Source organism: Aethalodelphis obliquidens, unplaced genomic scaffold, assembly GCF_003676395.1.
Source record: "Aethalodelphis obliquidens isolate GAN/ISIS:26980383/991018 unplaced genomic scaffold, ASM367639v1 scaffold45, whole genome shotgun sequence".
In the NCBI taxonomy this organism is placed as follows: domain Eukaryota; kingdom Metazoa; phylum Chordata; class Mammalia; order Artiodactyla; family Delphinidae; genus Aethalodelphis; species Aethalodelphis obliquidens.
Window position 1 is genome coordinate 7,872,714 of NW_020837989.1, and position 19,296 is coordinate 7,892,009.

The window sequence follows — 19,296 nt, forward strand, 5'->3', positions numbered from 1 at the left end:
TTTTTTTTTTTTTTTTTTTTTTTTTTTTTGCGGTACGCGGGCCTCTCTCTGCTGTGGCCCCTCCCGTTGCGGAGCACAGGCTCCGGACGCGCAGGCTCAGCGGCCATGGCTCACGGGCCCAGCCGCTCCGTGGCATGTGGGATCTTCCCAGACCCGGGCACGATCCCATGTCCCCTGCATCGGCAGGCGGACTCTCAACCACTGCGCCACCAGGGAAGCCCTCAACTCTATTCTTAAAACTTAATCCTTGGTTCTCTTGAGTTCACCCTTTGGTTTAGAATGCTTGAGCTCTTGGTTGTTTTTCTAACTTCATACATTATGTTGATAAAATACTCTTCAAAAACAAAAAGCTAGCTAACCAAGTCCCTTAAAAATGCTCATTGGTGGGTAGGCATTTCCTGAACTGTGATTTATATTGGAAAGTTTCTGTAGCATCTTCTTAGATTGTCAATAAATATTTGTGTGTGTGTTTTAATGTCAGTGTAGCAAGTAAATTGTTTGAATTTGTTTATGAATTTATGTTACATGTAAAAAACAACCTCAAAGTGGCACTTAGTTCAGTGAGTTAAAGTGTATTTTTTCCATGTTTGTATTTTGTTTCTTTTTATCAAGTTAAGGAAAGGAAGCCTAGAAATCCAGATAGATTTCTCAGTTTGTTACTCTGTAAGTGCTTTTTTAATACTTTCTGGACTGTAAGCTGTTAGAATTGGAGAATTTATTTTTCAGAATTTAAAGGCTGTGCTTGTTTCTAGAAATCTAGCTCCTCTAGGGTATCTTGACAGTGATAATTGAATACTAGGAGTTCTTAAGGAGTACAGGTAATTTCATTTCTTCCATGATGTCACTGGTGTCTGAGAAGCCCTGAAACCACTTTAGTTAGAACTGTTTGTTTATCTGTAAGTAAGCCATTGTGTCAGTAATGTGCAGAAACTTTTTAAGTGTCTCTCAAATTTACATTTAGAATAAATCACCAGTTCTAAAAATGCAATTAGGTAAAACATTCAGATTTTCTAAAATATTACTAAAACATTTCTTTCACATAATTATTTTTCATAATTGCCTTAAGGCAACTTTTAAAATATAAATACTGTACTTAAGGATATTATCGCTGCCTTTTCTTGCAAGGGGCTATAGTGTCACCTTCAACAGGAGTCCTTTTTATTTGGAAAAAAAGTTATTTTTAATTATACAAATAATACACTTTTATGAACTTATCACCCAGCTTAAGAAATTAAACATAACCCAAACAGTGTAAGCCCATTGTATAGCCTTTCCCCCACTGCATCTGCCTTCTTCTGCCTTCTAGACAGAGATAGTCATCACAGTCCTGAATTCAGATTGTCATCTGAAAAAAACCATGTATGCTTTTGCACGTCTTCATGTATGTATGTAGCCACTAGCAAAGAATGCTTCTCAACTTGAAACAAATAGAACCATGCTTTGTGCATCCTGCTACAATTTATCTCTATCAGGTTTGTCTGTGGTATGTAGTTGTGATGGTGGGTGATAAAATGGTGGGTGATTCATGCATGACTTACCACAGATCTCTTCTTCACATTTGTTTTCAATTTTTTGGTTCTGACAACAGTGCTGTTAGAAACATTCTTGTGTGTGTTTCCTGTCACAAGAGCAAGGGTTTCTCTATATAACAAAGTAAAATTGGTGGTTTTAAGATGTGTACATGTTTAGCTCTCCAAAATGGTTTACCAATTTTTGCTCCCACTAATAATATATGAGTAGACTACCCATTGCTCCAGATCTCCGGCAGCTCTTAGCATTGTTGGACTTCTTTCAAGTTTTTCCAAACTGATGGTTGTGAAATGGTATCTCGTTACAGTCCCCCCCCTTTTTTGGTTAGCTTTATTGAGATATAATTTACATATAATGAAGCTCACCAATTTTAAGCGTAAAATGCTTTGATTTTTGACAAATGTGTATAGCCATGTAGCCACCTCCACAATCATAGAACATTTCCGTTACCCCAAAAAGTTGTCTCATGCCCCTTTGTAGTCACTTCTTCCCCCCCCACCTCCTGGCCCCTGACTACCACTGATTTCTTTCTTTCACTGTAATTGTGCCTCTTCTAGAAGTTTATATAATTGGAGTAGTTTAGTCTGTTGTGTCTGTCTTCTTTCACTTAGCATAATGCTTATGAGGTTCGTTCCTGTTTTTGCTTTTTATTTTTGAGTGGTCTTCTATTGTATGGATATACCATAATTTGTTTATTCATTCTCCAGTTAATGGACATTGAATTTTTTGCAGTTTAGGGCTCATATGAATAAAACTGGCTATGAACATTTGCCTAGAAATCTTAGTGTGAATATGTATTTTCGTTTTTCTTGAGTATATACCTAGGAATGGAATTGCTGAGTCATAGGGTTAAGTGTATGTTTTCCTTGACTGAAAACTGCCAAACTATTTTCCACAGTGGCTGTACTATTTTGGGTCCTCACCAGCAGTGTAGGAGAGTTCCAGTTCCTCATCAACTATTAGTATTGTTTTTCTTTTTTCATCTTGGCCATTCTAGTTAGTGGGTAGTGATACCTCATTGTGGTTTTAATTTGCATTTCCTTAATGTGCTTGTTTGCCATCTATGTATTTTCTTTGGTGAAGTGTTTGTACAAATCTTTGTCTTTTTTTTTTTTTTTTTTTTGTGGTACTTGGGCCTCTCACTGTTGTGGCCTCTCCCGTCGCGGAGCACAGGCTCCGGACGTGCAGGCTCAGCGGCCATGGCTCACGGGCCCAGCCGCTCCGCCGCATGTGGGATCCTCCCGGATCAGGGCTTGAACCCGTGTCCCTTGCATTGGCAGGTGGATTCTTAAGCACTGAGCCACCAGGGAAATCCTCAGAGGGTTATTATGAGAATAAAATGAAGTGTGATACATTTCAAATACCTGGCACAGAAGTTATACATGTGTTAGTTGTAGTTGTGGTCCTAGTGGTGGTTATTATTATCACCATCATTATATTTAAAGAAAAATTTTCATTCTGAGCCCTTCAGTCTGTATAATTTCTAGGACTCTTTCTTAGAAATTGTGTGATTTTATGTCTTCAAGCTTTATTTTGTGGCCTGCAGATGACCTGTTTTTGTGGAAATAAAATTATCAAATTACGTAAGTCTTGTTTAATATTCCTTTATTTTGCAGCTAGTGGTGGTTGGCAGGAACCTGAAAATCCTCACACGCAACGGGTAAGTAAAGGGTCATCAGAGAGAGGATGAAATGAGAAAAGATGAAGAAAAAGACCATTTTATCAGTGTATATGGCATATGCTTATAAATCCATGATGTGTATTTTGGTGTTTTTTACACTTAGAAAGTGCTTCTCGCTGTAAGACATTAAATCACAGTGGCAGTTTTTTCCAGTCTGACTTAAGTTAATAGAGAAACCTAGGTGTAGTTTTAGTTATGTACTCAGGTTGTGAATTGGAAAAGGGAAATGATACGTTTCTGTTTTCCACGTACGCACCAACTGTGTTAAGGGTCCATTTGTTCTCAGAAATCTCATCCACATATAACCATTTTAACTCTTGGAAACACCACTAATTTGGAAGATGCCCTTGGACTCAGTAGTGGTTGCTTATAGAATCATGATTTAGACATCCTTTAATAGTTCACAGTGAATTGATCTCTGCAGTATACATTAGAACTGATTTTGTTGCCCCTGGAAGTAGAATATTAGAAAGATGATAAAATGCTATCGAAATGAAGTTGTACAGACTGCAAATTAAATAATAATTTATAATTATTCACTTACGACATCAGCAAAAATTAGAAATACTGAAAATATCTTGGATGGGAGTGTATGGAATTTGACCTTTTCACATATACTGTTGTTAGTGTAAATTAGTACAGATTTATTGGTCTCTCAGCAGTATCTACTTCCTGGACTCTGACCTACAGAAATACTTGTACTTATGCACAAAAATATGTATATTCATTTATCAAACACTTACCAAGCATGTGCTGCATACTGTGTGTCAGGGGTTGTGCTAAACAATAGGAATACATGGTCCTTACCCTCAAAGAGCTTAAGTCTAACGGGAAAACAAAAATCAATTAAATAATCCCCAGATAAAGGAAAAACTCAAGGTAATATGAAGGAGGAGAAATTGTGCATGTGGGCATTTTTAGGGGGAATTTCAATTAGGTAGGTCCACATCTGAGGATTGCGCTAGGATCTGAGGATGACAGGCAGAGAAGGGAAAGAATTCAGGGCAGAGGAACAGCATAGGCAGAGAGCTTGTAAGTGGAAGGAGCAAAGCAAGTTATAGACAAGAGGCAAGTGTGCCAGAGTAGAGCATAGCAGTAGGTGAATGGAGAAAAGGATTTGGGGTCAGACTGTGCAGAACCATGTGGACCAAGTTAAGGAGTCTAAGAAGCCTTTAAAGCAAAAGAGCTGACAGAATCAGGTTAGCGTTTCTAAAAAATAATTACTGCTGAATTGAGAGGACAAGAGTGGGTATCAGGAGACCATTTAAGTGCTCTCAGAGCAAATGGTTAAATACCTTTAGGACATTTGTACCGTTTAATAAGATGCAGCCTTTAAAAAGAATGAGGTAAAAATCTATTTGTACTGAATGGAAAGTTCATGGCACTTACAGTGAAAAAGTTTTAAAATAGTAAGTTTTTCCCCCTTATATGAAAAATAAAAAGAGCTGTATTTATTTTACACATATAAAAGCGATATGTCTATACATGCATTTTTTAATGTATGCAGGATATAATATCATACCCGTGTCTGTAAGTGTGTAAGAAAGATATCTAAACTCTAATGATGGATACCTGTGGGGAGGGGAAGGGTGGACTTGGGCGTGAGAGATAAAAGAGAAGTTTCACTTTTTATTCTTTATGTTTCTATATTGTTTGAACTTTTCACAGTTATATATTGCTTTTATGATTAAAATATATTTTTAAATGAAAATACGTGATGGAGAGTGGGAGAAAATAAAGTATGAAATGTCACATCCTTGGAAATAGGTGGTCCTCTGGTCATGCAGAGAAAATAGGAGCAGTTGTGAGGGGAAGTAAGCAATGAAGTTAAAGAGCAGTGAAAAGAGAACATGAAATTTTCAAGCCTTTTCATTGCTCATTTCTTCCTGTTGTTGAACTTGAAGGTTCCATTTCAATTCTGAAAATAGATCATGTAATGAAGACAAATTCTCTTTGAAGAAGAGGGCAAACTTGCCCACCTTAATAATTATTTGTCTTGTCTATTCATTATATGTCTAGTCAGTGGAGTTGATTAATTTTGTAAGTTTCTTGTTAGCTTTTTCGTGAAACGAATACTGAGTCTTTGATTTCTTACAGATGAACAAACTGATTGAATATTACCAGCAGCTTGCTCAGAAGGAGAAGGTTGAGCGAGATCGCAAGAAACTGGCACGGCGTAGAAACTATATGCCTTTGGCTTTTTCGGTGAGAAATTGGTACAAAAAGGAGTTTGCAATTCATGGATCGAGACCGGTGTGGCATAAGAACGGGGAACATTTCAGAAAGTGGCCATTGTCCCTAGATTCCTGAACGATGGCTAGCAGAAGAAGGTTCCTCAGCTGATAGGTGTCTAAGTCCAGCGGTTATGCTTTTGCCATATCATTAGTTCTGCTTGAGTTCTTTGAGTTTTAAGTACATTTGTGTTTCTTTCTCCATCACACCCCTTTCTCTTCTGATTATTCCTAAAGCGGCTACTGTTTAGTTTTGTAGGCACCCACATTTACAGCTTTTGGATATTACAGAAAGACAGGAGAATATGGGCGAGTGGTAGGTTTTATCCATATTACCTATGTAGCCCACCCACCTTTAGCATCCTGGTAGTAGTGGTTTCCCAGCTTTAGTTACCATAATTTTTTGGCCCCTTCCAATATTTCTCCAGTATAAAAAACCCTGACTTTTACATAGAGCATTTTTTGTGGTTAAGTAAGTAGTGATATATGCAGGTGTAATTTTTGATAGGAATTATTTACAAAAGTCATTCTCTACTCATTTGTAAACTACCAATTAGAAGCAAGAAATTAGGATTTGGAGCTTTTGCTATTGTCCCCCAGGTTTTATTTGCTCTCACAGAACAGTTTATTTTCTGTGTGTTTGCTTGGAGCCAAGCAGGTTGGCATTTAATAAATAATGTTTATTGAGTAGCAATGATGTGTCAAGCTCTGTGCTAAGCACTTTATACATATTATTTTGTTTAATCCTCACAACAATCCTGTGTAGTAGGTGGTATATCCCCATTTTACACTGAAGGGAATGAGACCTGTAAAGGTTAATTAACTTCTTGTACTACCTCTGCATGAGAATTAGTTAAGGCATTAAAACCCTAAGAATTGGTAAGGTTCATATAAAAATATCTAGTTTAGAATTTAATAAAACATTAAAACTTGCAAAGCATCCATATTTGCCAGAGACTTTTATGAAGTCTCGGTGAATTTTTTGAACAATTCAGTGGTATAATCAGCATATGCACTAGTGTATTTAGGAGAGGAATTTAAATTAAATGTGTTATTCTGCCAACTTTCCCATATAACCTGCCTGCTGTATGAGTTTGCTTCTGTCTTATGCTGCATTTTTTTGTCTCTGTTGCAACCTGCTGCTATTTTGGGGCCTACAGCAACATACTATTCATGTAGTGGTAAGTTCTCTTTTATGATTCTTGCTAACCCTGAAGAAGTTAGCAGATGATTACTGGTGTTCCAAGAAGACGTTCATCGTGTGTCTTAGATACTCCACAGAGTTCTGGCCTAAGCCATAGCTTAGATATTCTTAGATTATCACATTTTGCTCATTTTCACTGCATTAATGTAGTTTCAATCTCCATGTTTGGTGCTTTTGTTATTATTTTAAGAGTAAGATGATGTGGGGCTACAATTACTCTCTTTAAAAGAAGCTTTAAAATTAGCTTTTTTTTTTTGGCTTATTTCCCTGAGCTTCTCATGCTGTCCCTCCCCAAATTCTTTATTTTGATACACAGGATATTTAAAAGTAGAATTTCTAATAGGAATTTCTGAACTCTGTTTAGGACAAATATGGTCTTGGAACCAGGCTTCAGCGACCACGAGCTGGTACAACCATCAGTACCCTTGCTGGACTTTCGTAAGTTTGGACGTTAAATGGCTTTGAGGGAAAAAGCTGATATCAAAATGAACATTGAAGGAATGTGGTTTTAAAGTTAATAACAGTTGCCAATGGGGAAGAAGATACTCATACTTAGGAAAAACCTAAACAGAAAGAATATTCTACAGTAGAGGAATACTTCAATTATTGATATCATGGACTTTGAAGATATTCAGGTGGACCCTTGAGAAATGATGGCTTTTATCTTTTAGCCTTAAAGAAGGAGAGGACCAGAAAGAGATAAAGGTTGAGCCAGCTCAGGCTGTAGATGAAGTGGAACCTCTACCTGAAGACTATTATACGAGACCAGTAAATTTAACAGAGGGTAATTTTATACATGATTCTGCTTTGTTTCTATTTTACATCTAATTCTGTTTTTGTTACTTATATGCCTTGTGATTTGAGGTTTATTTTTTTTGATTTGAGATTTTTAATAGCATAGTTGTTAGTACTAAAATGAGTCATGTAGAAAATAAGATAGCTGTAATCATTTGAAGAACTTTAAACCATCTGTCAAATTTCTATATTGTAGTTTTTGAAGAGCACTGTTCACAAAGGCAGTGTTATTTTGTGTAATTATCTCATATACGTCTGATTTTGAGCAAGTCACTGTAAACCAAGCTTGGTTTCTGCCTTTCATGCTAGTGACCACCCTTCAGCAGCGCCTCTTACAGCCTGACTTCCAGCCAATCTGTGCTTCACAGCTCTATCCTCGTCACAAGCATCTTCTGATCAAACGGTCCCTGCGCTGCCGAGTAAGTATTCCTTTCTGTAGAGTTGTCATTTGTGTAAGAGAAAAGCAAAAATAAACACGATTGGCATCTGGTCAGTATCAAAACCTCTGGAATGTAGTAAGTGTAGAAAATGCTTGTAGATAACATTCCAGTGTCCAGGCACTATTTTAAAACTTTCAAGATAAACTTAATCCCCCTAACTCAGTGAGGTAGGTACTGTTGTTACCCTTGTTACAGATGTGGAAGCTGGGGTATTTGAAGGTTAAGTTCATACTGCTAATCCCTAAAAGAATAGTGAAAGAATATAAAGCTTTTAGGCCAGTAGAGAGGGGAACAAAAGGACTAATAAAAAAAAATCAATTTAAAAGAAAGCAAGAAAGAAGAAAAATCAGCAAAAGCCTCTGGGAATCTATGAAACTAACAACAGGGTTTCTTCAATAAATAAAAGAAACATTGTAAAAGAAAACAAAGTATGGGAAAAAATGGAAAGGAAACCTTTGCGATCAGTACGATCCAACAGAACTTTTCTGTGGTGATGGAAATGTTCTTTATCTGCATAGTCCAGCATGTTAGCCACTAGTCACCTGTGGCTACTGAGAACTTGAAATATGGTAGTGCAGCTGAGGGCCTGAATCTTTCTAAGATGAAATTCATTTAAATAATCACATGTGACTAGTAGCTCCTGTTATCAAATAACACAGCATTAGATTAGAAGAGGCCTATCAACCAAACGCAGTGTATAGACTTTAATTCCTGATTCAAACACAGCATAGAAAGATAGAAAGAAAGGGACCAGGGGAGGAGCGAGGGAGGAAAGAAAAATGTGTGAAACCTTTGGGGAAATTTAAATACTGACTGGATTTTTTAATGCTATTAAAAGAATTATTCATTTTTTTAGGGATAATAATGGTATTATTATTTTTTTAAAGTATCTTTATCTTTTAGAGCTGCATACCAAAATGTTTAAGGATGAAATGACATGATGTCCGATATTTGTTGCAAAATAGTCAGGCATAGGGAGTGGGTAAGAGTCTAGGTGAAACAAGATTGGCCATTGTCGCTAACACATTGCTAATTGTTGAAGTTGGGTGGCTGGTACCAAGAGATTTATAATACTACTCTGTATTTTTGCATATGTTAAAAAATTTCTATATTGAAAAACCTTTTTAGAAAGGAAGGGGCTTCCCTGGTGGCACAGTGGTTGAGAATCCGCCTGCTAGTGCAGGGGACACGGGTTCGAGCCATGGTCCGGGAATATCCCACATGCCGCGGAGCACCTAAGCCCGTGCGCCACAACTATTGAGCCTGCGCTCTAGAGCCCATGAGCCACAACTACTGAAGCCCGCAGGCCTAGGGCCCATGCTCCGCCACAAGAGAAGCCACCGCAATGAGAAGCCCGCTTGCCACAACTAGAGAAAAGCCTGCGCGCAGCAACGAATACCCAAGGTAGCCAAAAATAAATAAATAAATTTATTTAAAAAAAAAAAAGAAAGGAAAAGCCCACTTTAAATATAAAGACACATATAGATTAAAAGTAAATAGAGAAATCCAAAAATGGGCAGAAGACCTAAATAGACATTTCTCCAAAGAAGACATACAGATGGCCAAGAGGCACATGAAAAGCTGGTCAACATCACTAATCATTAGAGAAATGCAAATCAAAACTACAATGAGGCATCACCTCACACCAGTTAGAATGGGCATCATCAGAAAATCTACAAACGACAAATGCTGGAGAGGCTGTGGAGAAAGGGGAACCCTCTTGCACTGTTGGTGGGAATATAAATTGATACAGCCACTATGGAGAACAGTAAGGAAGTTCCTTAAAAAACTAAAAATAGAATTACCGTATGATCCAGCAATCCCACTACCGGGCATATACCCAGAGAAAACCATAATTCAAAAAGACACATGCAGCCCAATGTTCATTGCAGCACTATTTACATTAGCCAGGTCATGGAAGCAACCTAAATGCCCATCAACAGGAGAATGGATAAAGAAGTTGTGGTACATATATACAGTGGAATATTACTCAGCCACAAAAAGGAAGGAAATTGGGTCGTTTGTGGAGACGTGGATGGATCTAGAGACTGTCATACAGAGTGAAGTATGTCAGAAAGAGAAAAACAAATGTCATATATTAACGCATGTATGTGGAACCTAGAAAAATGGTACAGATGAACTGGTTTGCAGGGCGGAAGTTGAGACACAGATGTAGAGGACAAACGTATGGACACCAAGGGGGAAAGCCGCAGGGGTGGGGGGAATGGTGGTGTGATAAATTGGGTGATTGGGATTGACATGTGTACACTGATGTGTATAAAATTGATGACTAATAAGAACCTGCTGTATAAAAAAGTAAAATTCAAAAATTAAGAAAAAAGTAAATGGAGAAAAATATACCATGTCAATACTAATTGAAGGGAAGCAAGAGTAGCCATATTAATTTCAGACAGAACAGACTTCAAAGTAAGGACAGTTATGAGGGATAAAGAAGGGTATTACATAACGGTAAAGGGGTCAGTTCTCCAAGAAGATGTAACAATTCTTAATGTGTATGTGCTGAACAATAGAGTGTCAAGCTGTGTGAGGCAAAACCTGATAGAACTGCAGGAGAAATAGATGAGTCCACCATCGTAGTTGGAGTCTTCAACACCTGTCTCTCAGAAGTGGACAGATTCAGCAGGCAAAAAATCAGTTTCGTATTGACCCATTGATCTCACTTCTAGGAGTCTACCCTGAAGGTACACCTCTACAAACCAAAATATATAGAGGTTAGGGTATATCCACACAATGAGTACCAAAAACCTATAAAACAGAACGTACTAATGTGGGATGTATTTTTAAATGCAAAAAGCAGGGTGTGCAGCAGGTACATAACTTTTTGTATAAGAAAAGAGGGAAAATAAATATATATATAAACATAAAATTATTTGTGTATGTTAGATTAAGAGACTGTTGGAACAGAATAGAGAAAGCAGAAACAGACTCATGCATGTGAGGAAACTTGATTTTACTAAATATGGCCTTGCAGGTCCCTGGGGAAAGAATACTATTGAAATTTTGCTAGGTCAAATGATTCTATGAAAAAAACATAAAATTGGGTCTCTAACTCATACCATACACAAAAGTCAATTTCAGGAGCATTGGAAACTTTAAAGGGTAAATATGATGACCAGTATGTCTAGAAGGAAATATGGGAGAATATTCTTTATGGCTTCTACTTAAGGGAGTAGTCCGAAAATAAGACAAACCATAAAGGAAAAGTTATATATTTGACACATTAAAAGTAAAATTTAGGGCTTCCCTTGTGGTGCGGTGGTTGGGAGTCCGCCTGCCGATGCAGGGGGTGCGGGTTCGTGCCCCGGTCCGGGAAGATCCCACATGCCGCAGAGCGGCTGGGCCCGTGAGCTGTGGCCGCTGAGCCTGCACGTCTGGAGCCTGTGCTCCGCAACGGGAGAGGCCACAACAGTGAGAGGCCCGCGTACCGCATTAAAAAAAAAAAAAAAAAATCAAAAAACCTTTAAAAAAAAAATAAAATTTATACCCCCATTCCAAAGAAAACCCATATCGAAATGAAAAGGTAGCCCATAGACTGAGAAAAGTAATTTGTAAGGTATATAATTGACAAAGAATTAGTATCCAAAATATGTAAAGAAGCATAGCAAATCAGTAAGGAAAAGATACCCAGTATAAAAATAACAAGTGGTACTAACTTGCAATTTATGGCAGAGGAAATCCCAATACCCAATAAATAGGAAAGATACGCGAACATGTACAGTAATCAGGGAAATGTACATTAAAACTACAGTGAGAAACCATTTCATAATCATCAGATTGGCAAAAGTTAGCAGTTTGGCAATATCCATCAAAATAATAAACGCATGCATTCACTTTTAGGAAATTATCCTACAGATACATTTATACGTGTGGGAAGTGATTTGCATACAAGATTCCTCATTGCTGCATTATTTGTAGTAGCAAAATCATGGAAACATTTATCAATTTGGGTCTGGTTACATAAGTTATGGAAATCATTACAGTAGGACACAGAGGTACATCTGTGTGTGCTGGTATGTCATTCCAAGATCGATTCAGTGAAAAAGGCAGAAGAATATAAAATGTTCTCTTTTGTGTTATTGTGAAAAAGAAAGGTGATGTATGTGTATACTTCTACGTGCATCAGCTATCTGTGAGAAAACACATGAGAAGCTTGTTGGCTCTGGGGAGAGGAACAGTGGGACGGGTAACTGGTATCTTTACACTGTTTCTTTTTTATACCATTAAAAAAATGTTTTAACTGGATGCATGTGGAACCCATTGAAGAAAGTAACCAAGTAATTGTTACTGTATTTTAAAGCATGAGATCTGGAATCACACCACTTGGATTTAAATCCCAGCTCCAACTCTTACTGGCTCTGTGAAGTTTACACAGATTATATACCTTTCCTGTGTCCCATTTTTATCATCTGTGACATAGGGACAATAATAATTATAGTACCTACACCTACCTCGTAAAGTTGATGTGATGTTTAAATTCACTTAAACCAAGAATGCATATGTTTTAGGCTAGTAGAAAGGAAATTTAAAAGGACTAATAATAATATAAAAGAAAACAAGGAAGGGACTTCCCTGGCGGTCAGGTCGTTAAGACTCCACATTTCCACTGCAAGGGGCACGGGTTCAATCCCTGGTCAGGGAACTAAGATCCCGCATGCCTCAAGGCACGGGCAAAAAAACAAACAAAACAAAACAAGGAAGAGGAAAACTCAGAAAAAATCCACATCGTTCATGCTTAATAAGAAATCTGTGTTATTATTTCAGTAGTTTTGAAGCACTACAAGGTTATTAATATTTGATAGTGTGGTTGCTTATTTCCAGAAGTCCAAAACATCTTTTGTATATTTTGGTTATGGGTAGTATACACTCTATTTCAAAACATCTGTGATCTTGCAGCAAAATAAAACCAAACTGTAGCAAATGCTATGCTTCTGGATTTGGCAGGTCTCTGGATCAGCAGAGTGTGTTCCTGTTTTCCTCTGATACATATTTTTTTCTTTTTAGAAATGTGAACATAATCTGAGCAAGCCAGAATTTAATCCAACATCTATCAAATTCAAAATCCAGCTGGTTGCTGTGTGAGTATTTGGGATTGGTGTTTTGGGTTACTGTTTTTTTTGTTTTTTCACTGTGACATGTGCTTACTCTTGGCTTAAAAAAGGAAAGAGAAACTACTTCAGAATAATCTTGCTGTTTTGTTCCTGTTTTGGTTTTGAAATACATACCAGGAAGTTGAAAGCAGATTTACAGACACAGAATCCAGGGTGTTATATCAGGGCACGTGATAGTATGGTCTGTGGCAATGTGGTATGTTGCTGGTTGGAGAGTCACTAGTCATTCATCACAAATGATAAAGTACCTCCGTTTGGGAATGATCTCTTAAAAAAATTAATAAAATAAAATATAGCAGATGGAAGAATATCCCTGTAACAATGTTCATGCTATTTAACTGTATTCTGATAATGCTTTGTTGAGTGGGATAAAAGTGATTAAATTAGCGTTAACTCACAGAGACTTGTCAGTAGAAGGGAATTTTGTGTGTGAAAATCATCTATCAAACAAGAAAAATTAGGAAACTATTGTCTTGACTTTAGGGTGAGAGAGCCCTTCCCAGTAAGGCAGAAAGCCCAGAAGCCCCTAAGGAAAGTAGCCAGCTTTGACCTTAGCAGAAAGATACGAGTTGTAAAAGCAAAATTGACAACAAAGTCCTGAGACAGTAGAGCAAGAAAGAATATTTGCTACTCCATGATTAATAAAAGTTGAATATCCCTGGAATGGGCTTGTTGGGGGTGGGGGGATGAGGTAGGGCAAAGGATTTGAACATGTAGCTCACAGAAGAGAAATTCCAAATGGCCAGTAAATATATGGAAAGATGCTGAGACTTGATAGGAAAAATGTTAAATAATAAGTAGTATTGAGTGCTCGTGAGCGTGTAGGTAAACATACTTGCATACATTGTTGGTAGACTGAATTGCTAGAGTTTTTTTGGAGAGAGACCTGGAATATCAAGACAAAATGACATAGACCTTTTAAGCTGGTAGTGCTGTCTCAGGAATCTATTCTCTAGAAACAAAGCAATATATAAAGACCAATACATAAAGATGTGTGTTATAACATTTTAAAGGCAAAAAGCTGGAAACAATTTTAATGTCAAACTGATTAACCATTAACAAAAAAAAAATTGATTAAATTGAGATACACTTATGTAGAATATTATGCAACAATTAAAAAGAAATCATTGTCAGTCAAAATGGCAGAGAAGTGCTGGTCTCATGACTTAGGAGGGCCAGATATGGGTTCTGGCACTTACAGAATTTGTCTAAACTGATTTCCCTCATCTCTGAAATGGGCATAACACCAGTCCTACCTCTCTCTTGTGGTTGTTGAGAAGGATCAAATGAGCTATATGTTCACAAATGCTTTGTAACTGTAAATCACCGTACAGTATGTTCTGTTTTCCCAACTATTATTTAATGCATGACTGGTTAGGACTACAAAAATGGCATGAGAAGTGTGGTACGAGCTCCTTTCTTAATTAAGAATTACACTTATTACAGAAATCTTGAATGGCAGGATGTGCTTTGCATCAGTTTCTTAAGATTGCTTTGAAAAAAAGTGCTTTTCTTCTGGCATCATGGCAGAGTCACTGGGGAATCTTAATACATATGTTCTGGTCACACATCAGACCAGCTAAATCCAAATCCTTGATAGTGGGGCTCTTGAATTTGTATCAAGTTACTCAGGTAGTCCTGATGACCGTCATGAAAAATACCTCGTCTGAAGTTAAAATACCTTAATGCTAAGATGCACTCCTGCCCCTGCCCACTTGTAGTGTTTCTGCAATAGATTTTGTCTTATGTTAATATATGCACGATAACATTTATGCATGCTTTGTTCCAAGCACTTTTTGCACTATTATTTAATTTATTCTTCACAATAACCTCAAGATAAAGGTACTTTCAATGTTCTCAGTTTATAACCGAGACACAAAGAGGTAAATATCTTGCCCTGCTCTTTACAAAGAAGTATCTCAGTATATAAACACTAAGCTGGAATTTGAACCTGGGTTTTGAGGTTTTGAGTCCAGAACAAGCACATATAAGTACAAAATTCTATTGTCTTATTTAGAGAGGTAGCGTAACATAGTGGTTAAGAGCAAGGGCCCTGCAGCCAGACTGCCTAGATTTGAATGCTGGCCGCTTACCAGCAAGCTACTTCTCCCAAGCCTAGTTTCTTCCTCTTTATAATGGGGATAATAGTAATATCTATTTTACGCAGTTGCAGTGCAGATTACATGAGTTCATATTTGTAACATACTTCAAATGTTACACATAGTAAGTGCTATATAAAAGTGGTAAGTATGTGGTAGTGTTTTTATACCCCTATAATGTATTATTAAATCAGTCTTGGATCTTGTAACCAGTTGCCTATAGATTTACAGAAATGAATTACTAAAAATCTCAAAAAATATATCTAATACACATATAAGGTAGAGATATCTGCCATGATGCACACACATATATAGGCTCTAAACTAGAGGTATACGTAAGATGTCAGAAAGAATTCATTACCAGTTTGGTTTCATGTCTTAAGTTCTTATCGTAGTGGTATGATTCTTTAAAATTTTCTCTGACATGTTCTAATTAACGTGAAGAAATCGTTTCTTTGCTGCACTGGCTTTAAAAAAAAAGTAACAATTTTAAGAGACTCCAATGACCATTAATACATTTTTTTATTCACGCATAGCAATTATATCCCAGAAGTGAGAATCATGTCAATTCCCAACCTTCGCTACATGAAGGTTAGTACCATGCTTATTTACGGGAAGAGAAAGGATTAATTGATCAAAGATGTGTGCATATGTGTATGTGGTGGCTGTGTGTATTTGACATGGGATGCAATGAGCAAGGGATAAAGAAGAAAGTTTGAAATAATAAAGGGATTGAGATTTTAAGTGTCATTAAGCTGGGATTCTTGATAACAGCATCTTTGAAATATATGCAGAAGGAGCAGTGTGCACATTACATTGAGGTAGAATCATGGTAGGGAAAGAAAGGAGATGTTAGACCCCACAGGCATCTTCAGCTCTCCTCCAGCCAGGAGATTCTCCACCATCTCATGTGTGTGTATGTGTGAGATATCAGGAATCAACTAGATTTCTTCTTTACCACAGCCCCTCTTTTCTTTGAGGCCCTTATCTCCCACACAGACACCACAGTGAATTGCACAGTGTTCTGCAGCAGCGTCTTAGTTCTTTCATGCTGCTCATAAAGACACTTTTATAGTCCCTGTTCATTTTAATTTTTTTTTTTTGCTAATGTAAAGAGCATACCAAACAAGGGCAAATTATGGTTCAAGAAATCTTAAGGTCTTTTACAGTCTTGATGTGCCATTTTTTTCTATGCTAATATATCTGGCTAGCCTGTGGCTGCCATATTTTATTTATGAGGGCTTCCTCCTTTTTAGCCTTAAGTGGCGACCTGGGTAGGGCAAGAGTTGTAAACTTTAAACAATCACTTAGATAATGTGTATTTCTCAGAATTTCTGCATCTAGTAACTGGCCCTTTCTGTGGGATCTATTCTATTTCCTCAGTGAAATAGCAGCTCCAGAGAGTATGTAGACTAGCATATAAGTAACAGAATAGGAGTTAGTGAGCCCTTTGAGAATACAGTGATGTAGAGGCACAGGTGGCTGTTACTGTTCAAGAGTAATGCTGGAGGCGTGGAGGGCGGAGGGGGTGATGATTTTGTGATCTAGGCATCTAGGAAAGTGGACCTAGGTGGCAGCAGTGGAACATATCTGAAAGATGCCTTTCCTTTTCCCCAGGAGAGCCAGGTCCTCCTGACTCTTACGAATCCAGTGGAAAACCTCACCCACGTGACTCTGTTGGAGTACGAGGAGGGGGACCCTGATGATATCAACAGCACTGCTAAGGTAGGAACGCTTTGCCTCATCCTGAGTAACCCTGACTTCTCCTGGAGTGGCTTCATTTGCCCTGGCTTAAAGGACTCCACACTGTCTCATTTTCACATCCAAACAGTCATCAAGTTCTCTCTGATTTCACCTCTTGAGTTTTTTTACTTTATCCGCAAGCACACTGCCACTGCCCTTTTAGAAGGTCTCATCATTTCTTACGTGGGCTGTGACAGTAACTTCCTAACTCCCTGTTTTTTCTTCACCCCCACTTCCATGCCAGCCCATCTTCCATCTTGCCATTAGGGTGATCTTTCTAATATCTAACTTTGATCATGGCATGCAGCTTGTTTGGTGTCCCTCTGATGTTGGGATGAAGTCCACATTCCTTGGCATAGCTTAAGAGCCCCCTGATGTCCTCACCTCTCTCTTTTCTTCCAGGATGATCTTCCCTGAAACCCCCAAATCTAGCATTCTCGAAATTGTGCATATTAATGGTTGCGATCCAAGCATATCCAATGGGTCATAAACTTTCATGCTTCTAGAGGACTACATATGCTATTCATTTTATCTAGAATTCCTCCTTCCCATCCCCACTCCTCTGACATACATGGCCACACCTCTCTTTCTGCCTGATGCATACTCATTTTTCAAGACACAAAGGAAATAACATTTCCTTTTAAAAGCTGATGTGCCTCCACTAGATGCCCTCTGCTTACACAGAGTATACATAGCACTAAATATATATTTTTTAATAGTCTGTTTATTTATTTATTGGCTGTGTTGGGTCTTCCTTGCTGCATGCAGGCTTTCTCTGGTTGCGGCGAGCAGGGGCTACTCTCCGTTGCAGTGCGCGGGCTTCTCATTGTGGTGGCTTCTCTTGTTGCGGAGCACGGGTTCTAGGTGCGTGGCTTCAGTAGTTGTGGCTCATGGGCTCAGTAGCTGTGGCGCACGGGCTTTGTTACTCTGCAGCTTGTGGGATCTTCCCGGACCAGGGATCGAACCCGTATCCCCTGCATTGGCAGGCAGATTCTTAACCACTGCACCACCAGCGAAGTCCAAGTACTAAATATTAAAATAGGTAATTTTGACTCTCAGTGTTGGTTGAATGAATGAAATGAGGCCTTTCTGCTTTTTGCTACTTCATGACTCATCTAGTACTTGAAATTTTAGAACAAGAACTTTTCTCTATAGACCTTCTATTACTGACTCATAATTCAGCATGATACTCATAACAAAAGTTGGTAGAAAGGATGCCTGTTATCTTTAATTAGCTGTTATTCAAGTTATACTTACTAGTAGAGAATTTATCTTTTTTTTTTACTTCTGCTTTTTAATGATTTCATTTACTAGCATCACTTCCAAAGAGAGATGACACTCATCTGTCCTTGCTCCTTTTTAAAATAACACTAATAAGCTGTGCCAGTGAGGATAGAGACAGAAATAAGTGCCTGATGAGTATACCCAGCTTATGGATTTGCCGTTTTTCTCTCCCTTTACAGCTCCCCGGCCACATTTATATCCATAATTAGTAATGTTGTTTACATTGTTATCTGTTAACTTCTAACATAGCGAAGTTGAAGCCTAGTTACAACATAAGGCTAAGTGTAAAGAATGCTTAACTGTTTTTCATGGCCATAAACATACCCAATATCTGCATTTCAGAAAATATGTTGGAACTACTGTTTCACATTATGTTTTTTCTTTTTTAAAAAAAATGAGAGCTTCCCTGGTAGCACAGTGGTTGAGAGTCCGCCTGCCGATGCAGGGGACGCGGGTTCGCGCCCCGGTCCGGGAAGATCCCACATGCCGCGGAGCGGCTGGTCCCGTGAGCCATGGCCGCTGAGCCTGCGCGTCCGGAGCCTGTGCTCCGAAACGGGAGAGGCCACAACAGTGAGAGGCCCGCGTACCGCAAAAAAAAAAAAAAAAAATGAAGAACTGTTTCAGATACACCACAAAGCATAAAGAATAACATAGCAAACACCCATATTCCCCCAGCCCCTTAAGAAATAAAACATTAAAGACACAGTTGAAGCCCTCGCATCCTGCCCACTTAAATTCCCCTTAGCAGCGCCAATGAAGTAAGCACTCACCTGACTTTACCATTCCCTTAAATTTCTTTGTTCTTATACTTTTATCAGAAATGTCCAAACAATATGTTTGTTAAACTTTTTATAAGTGAAATAATGTATGTTTCTTCAAACTTGATGCTTACTTCTGCATGTCTAGGTCAGGGCAATACTTTTCTGTATTCCACTGAATGAATGTTCTACAATGCACTGATTCCTTCTGAGGCAGCCCTCTTTGTGTTGCTCTCCAGGTGGTGGTGCCTCCCAAAGAGCTTGTTTTAGCCGGCAAGGATGCAGCAGCAGAGTATGATGAGTTGGCAGAACCCCAGGACTTTCAGGATGATCCTGAGTGAGTGATCCTTTTGTGACACACACACACACACACACACACACACACACACACACACACACACA

At 38.3% G+C, this 19,296-nt stretch overlaps 1 protein-coding gene across 3 annotated transcripts in view; it reads left to right on the forward strand.

Moving 5' to 3' along the window:
* The window catches only part of DCTN4 (dynactin subunit 4), a 31,652-nt gene that overhangs the window by 6,989 nt on the left and 5,367 nt on the right, over window positions 1–19,296 (forward strand). For 2 of the 3 annotated variants that reach the window (XM_027081534.1, XM_027081535.1), the window contains exons 4-12: window positions 3,147–3,190; window positions 5,309–5,416; window positions 7,011–7,084; window positions 7,318–7,430; window positions 7,751–7,860; window positions 12,904–12,977; window positions 15,646–15,700; window positions 16,727–16,834; window positions 19,134–19,231. In XM_027081534.1, coding sequence (XP_026937335.1) covers window positions 3,147–3,190; window positions 5,309–5,416; window positions 7,011–7,084; window positions 7,318–7,430; window positions 7,751–7,860; window positions 12,904–12,977; window positions 15,646–15,700; window positions 16,727–16,834; window positions 19,134–19,231 — 784 coding nt within the window. The remainder of the gene's footprint in view (window positions 1–3,146; window positions 3,191–5,308; window positions 5,417–7,010; window positions 7,085–7,317; window positions 7,431–7,750; window positions 7,861–12,903; window positions 12,978–15,645; window positions 15,701–16,726; window positions 16,835–19,133; window positions 19,232–19,296) is intronic. The other variant, XM_027081536.1, reaches the window with a different exon arrangement.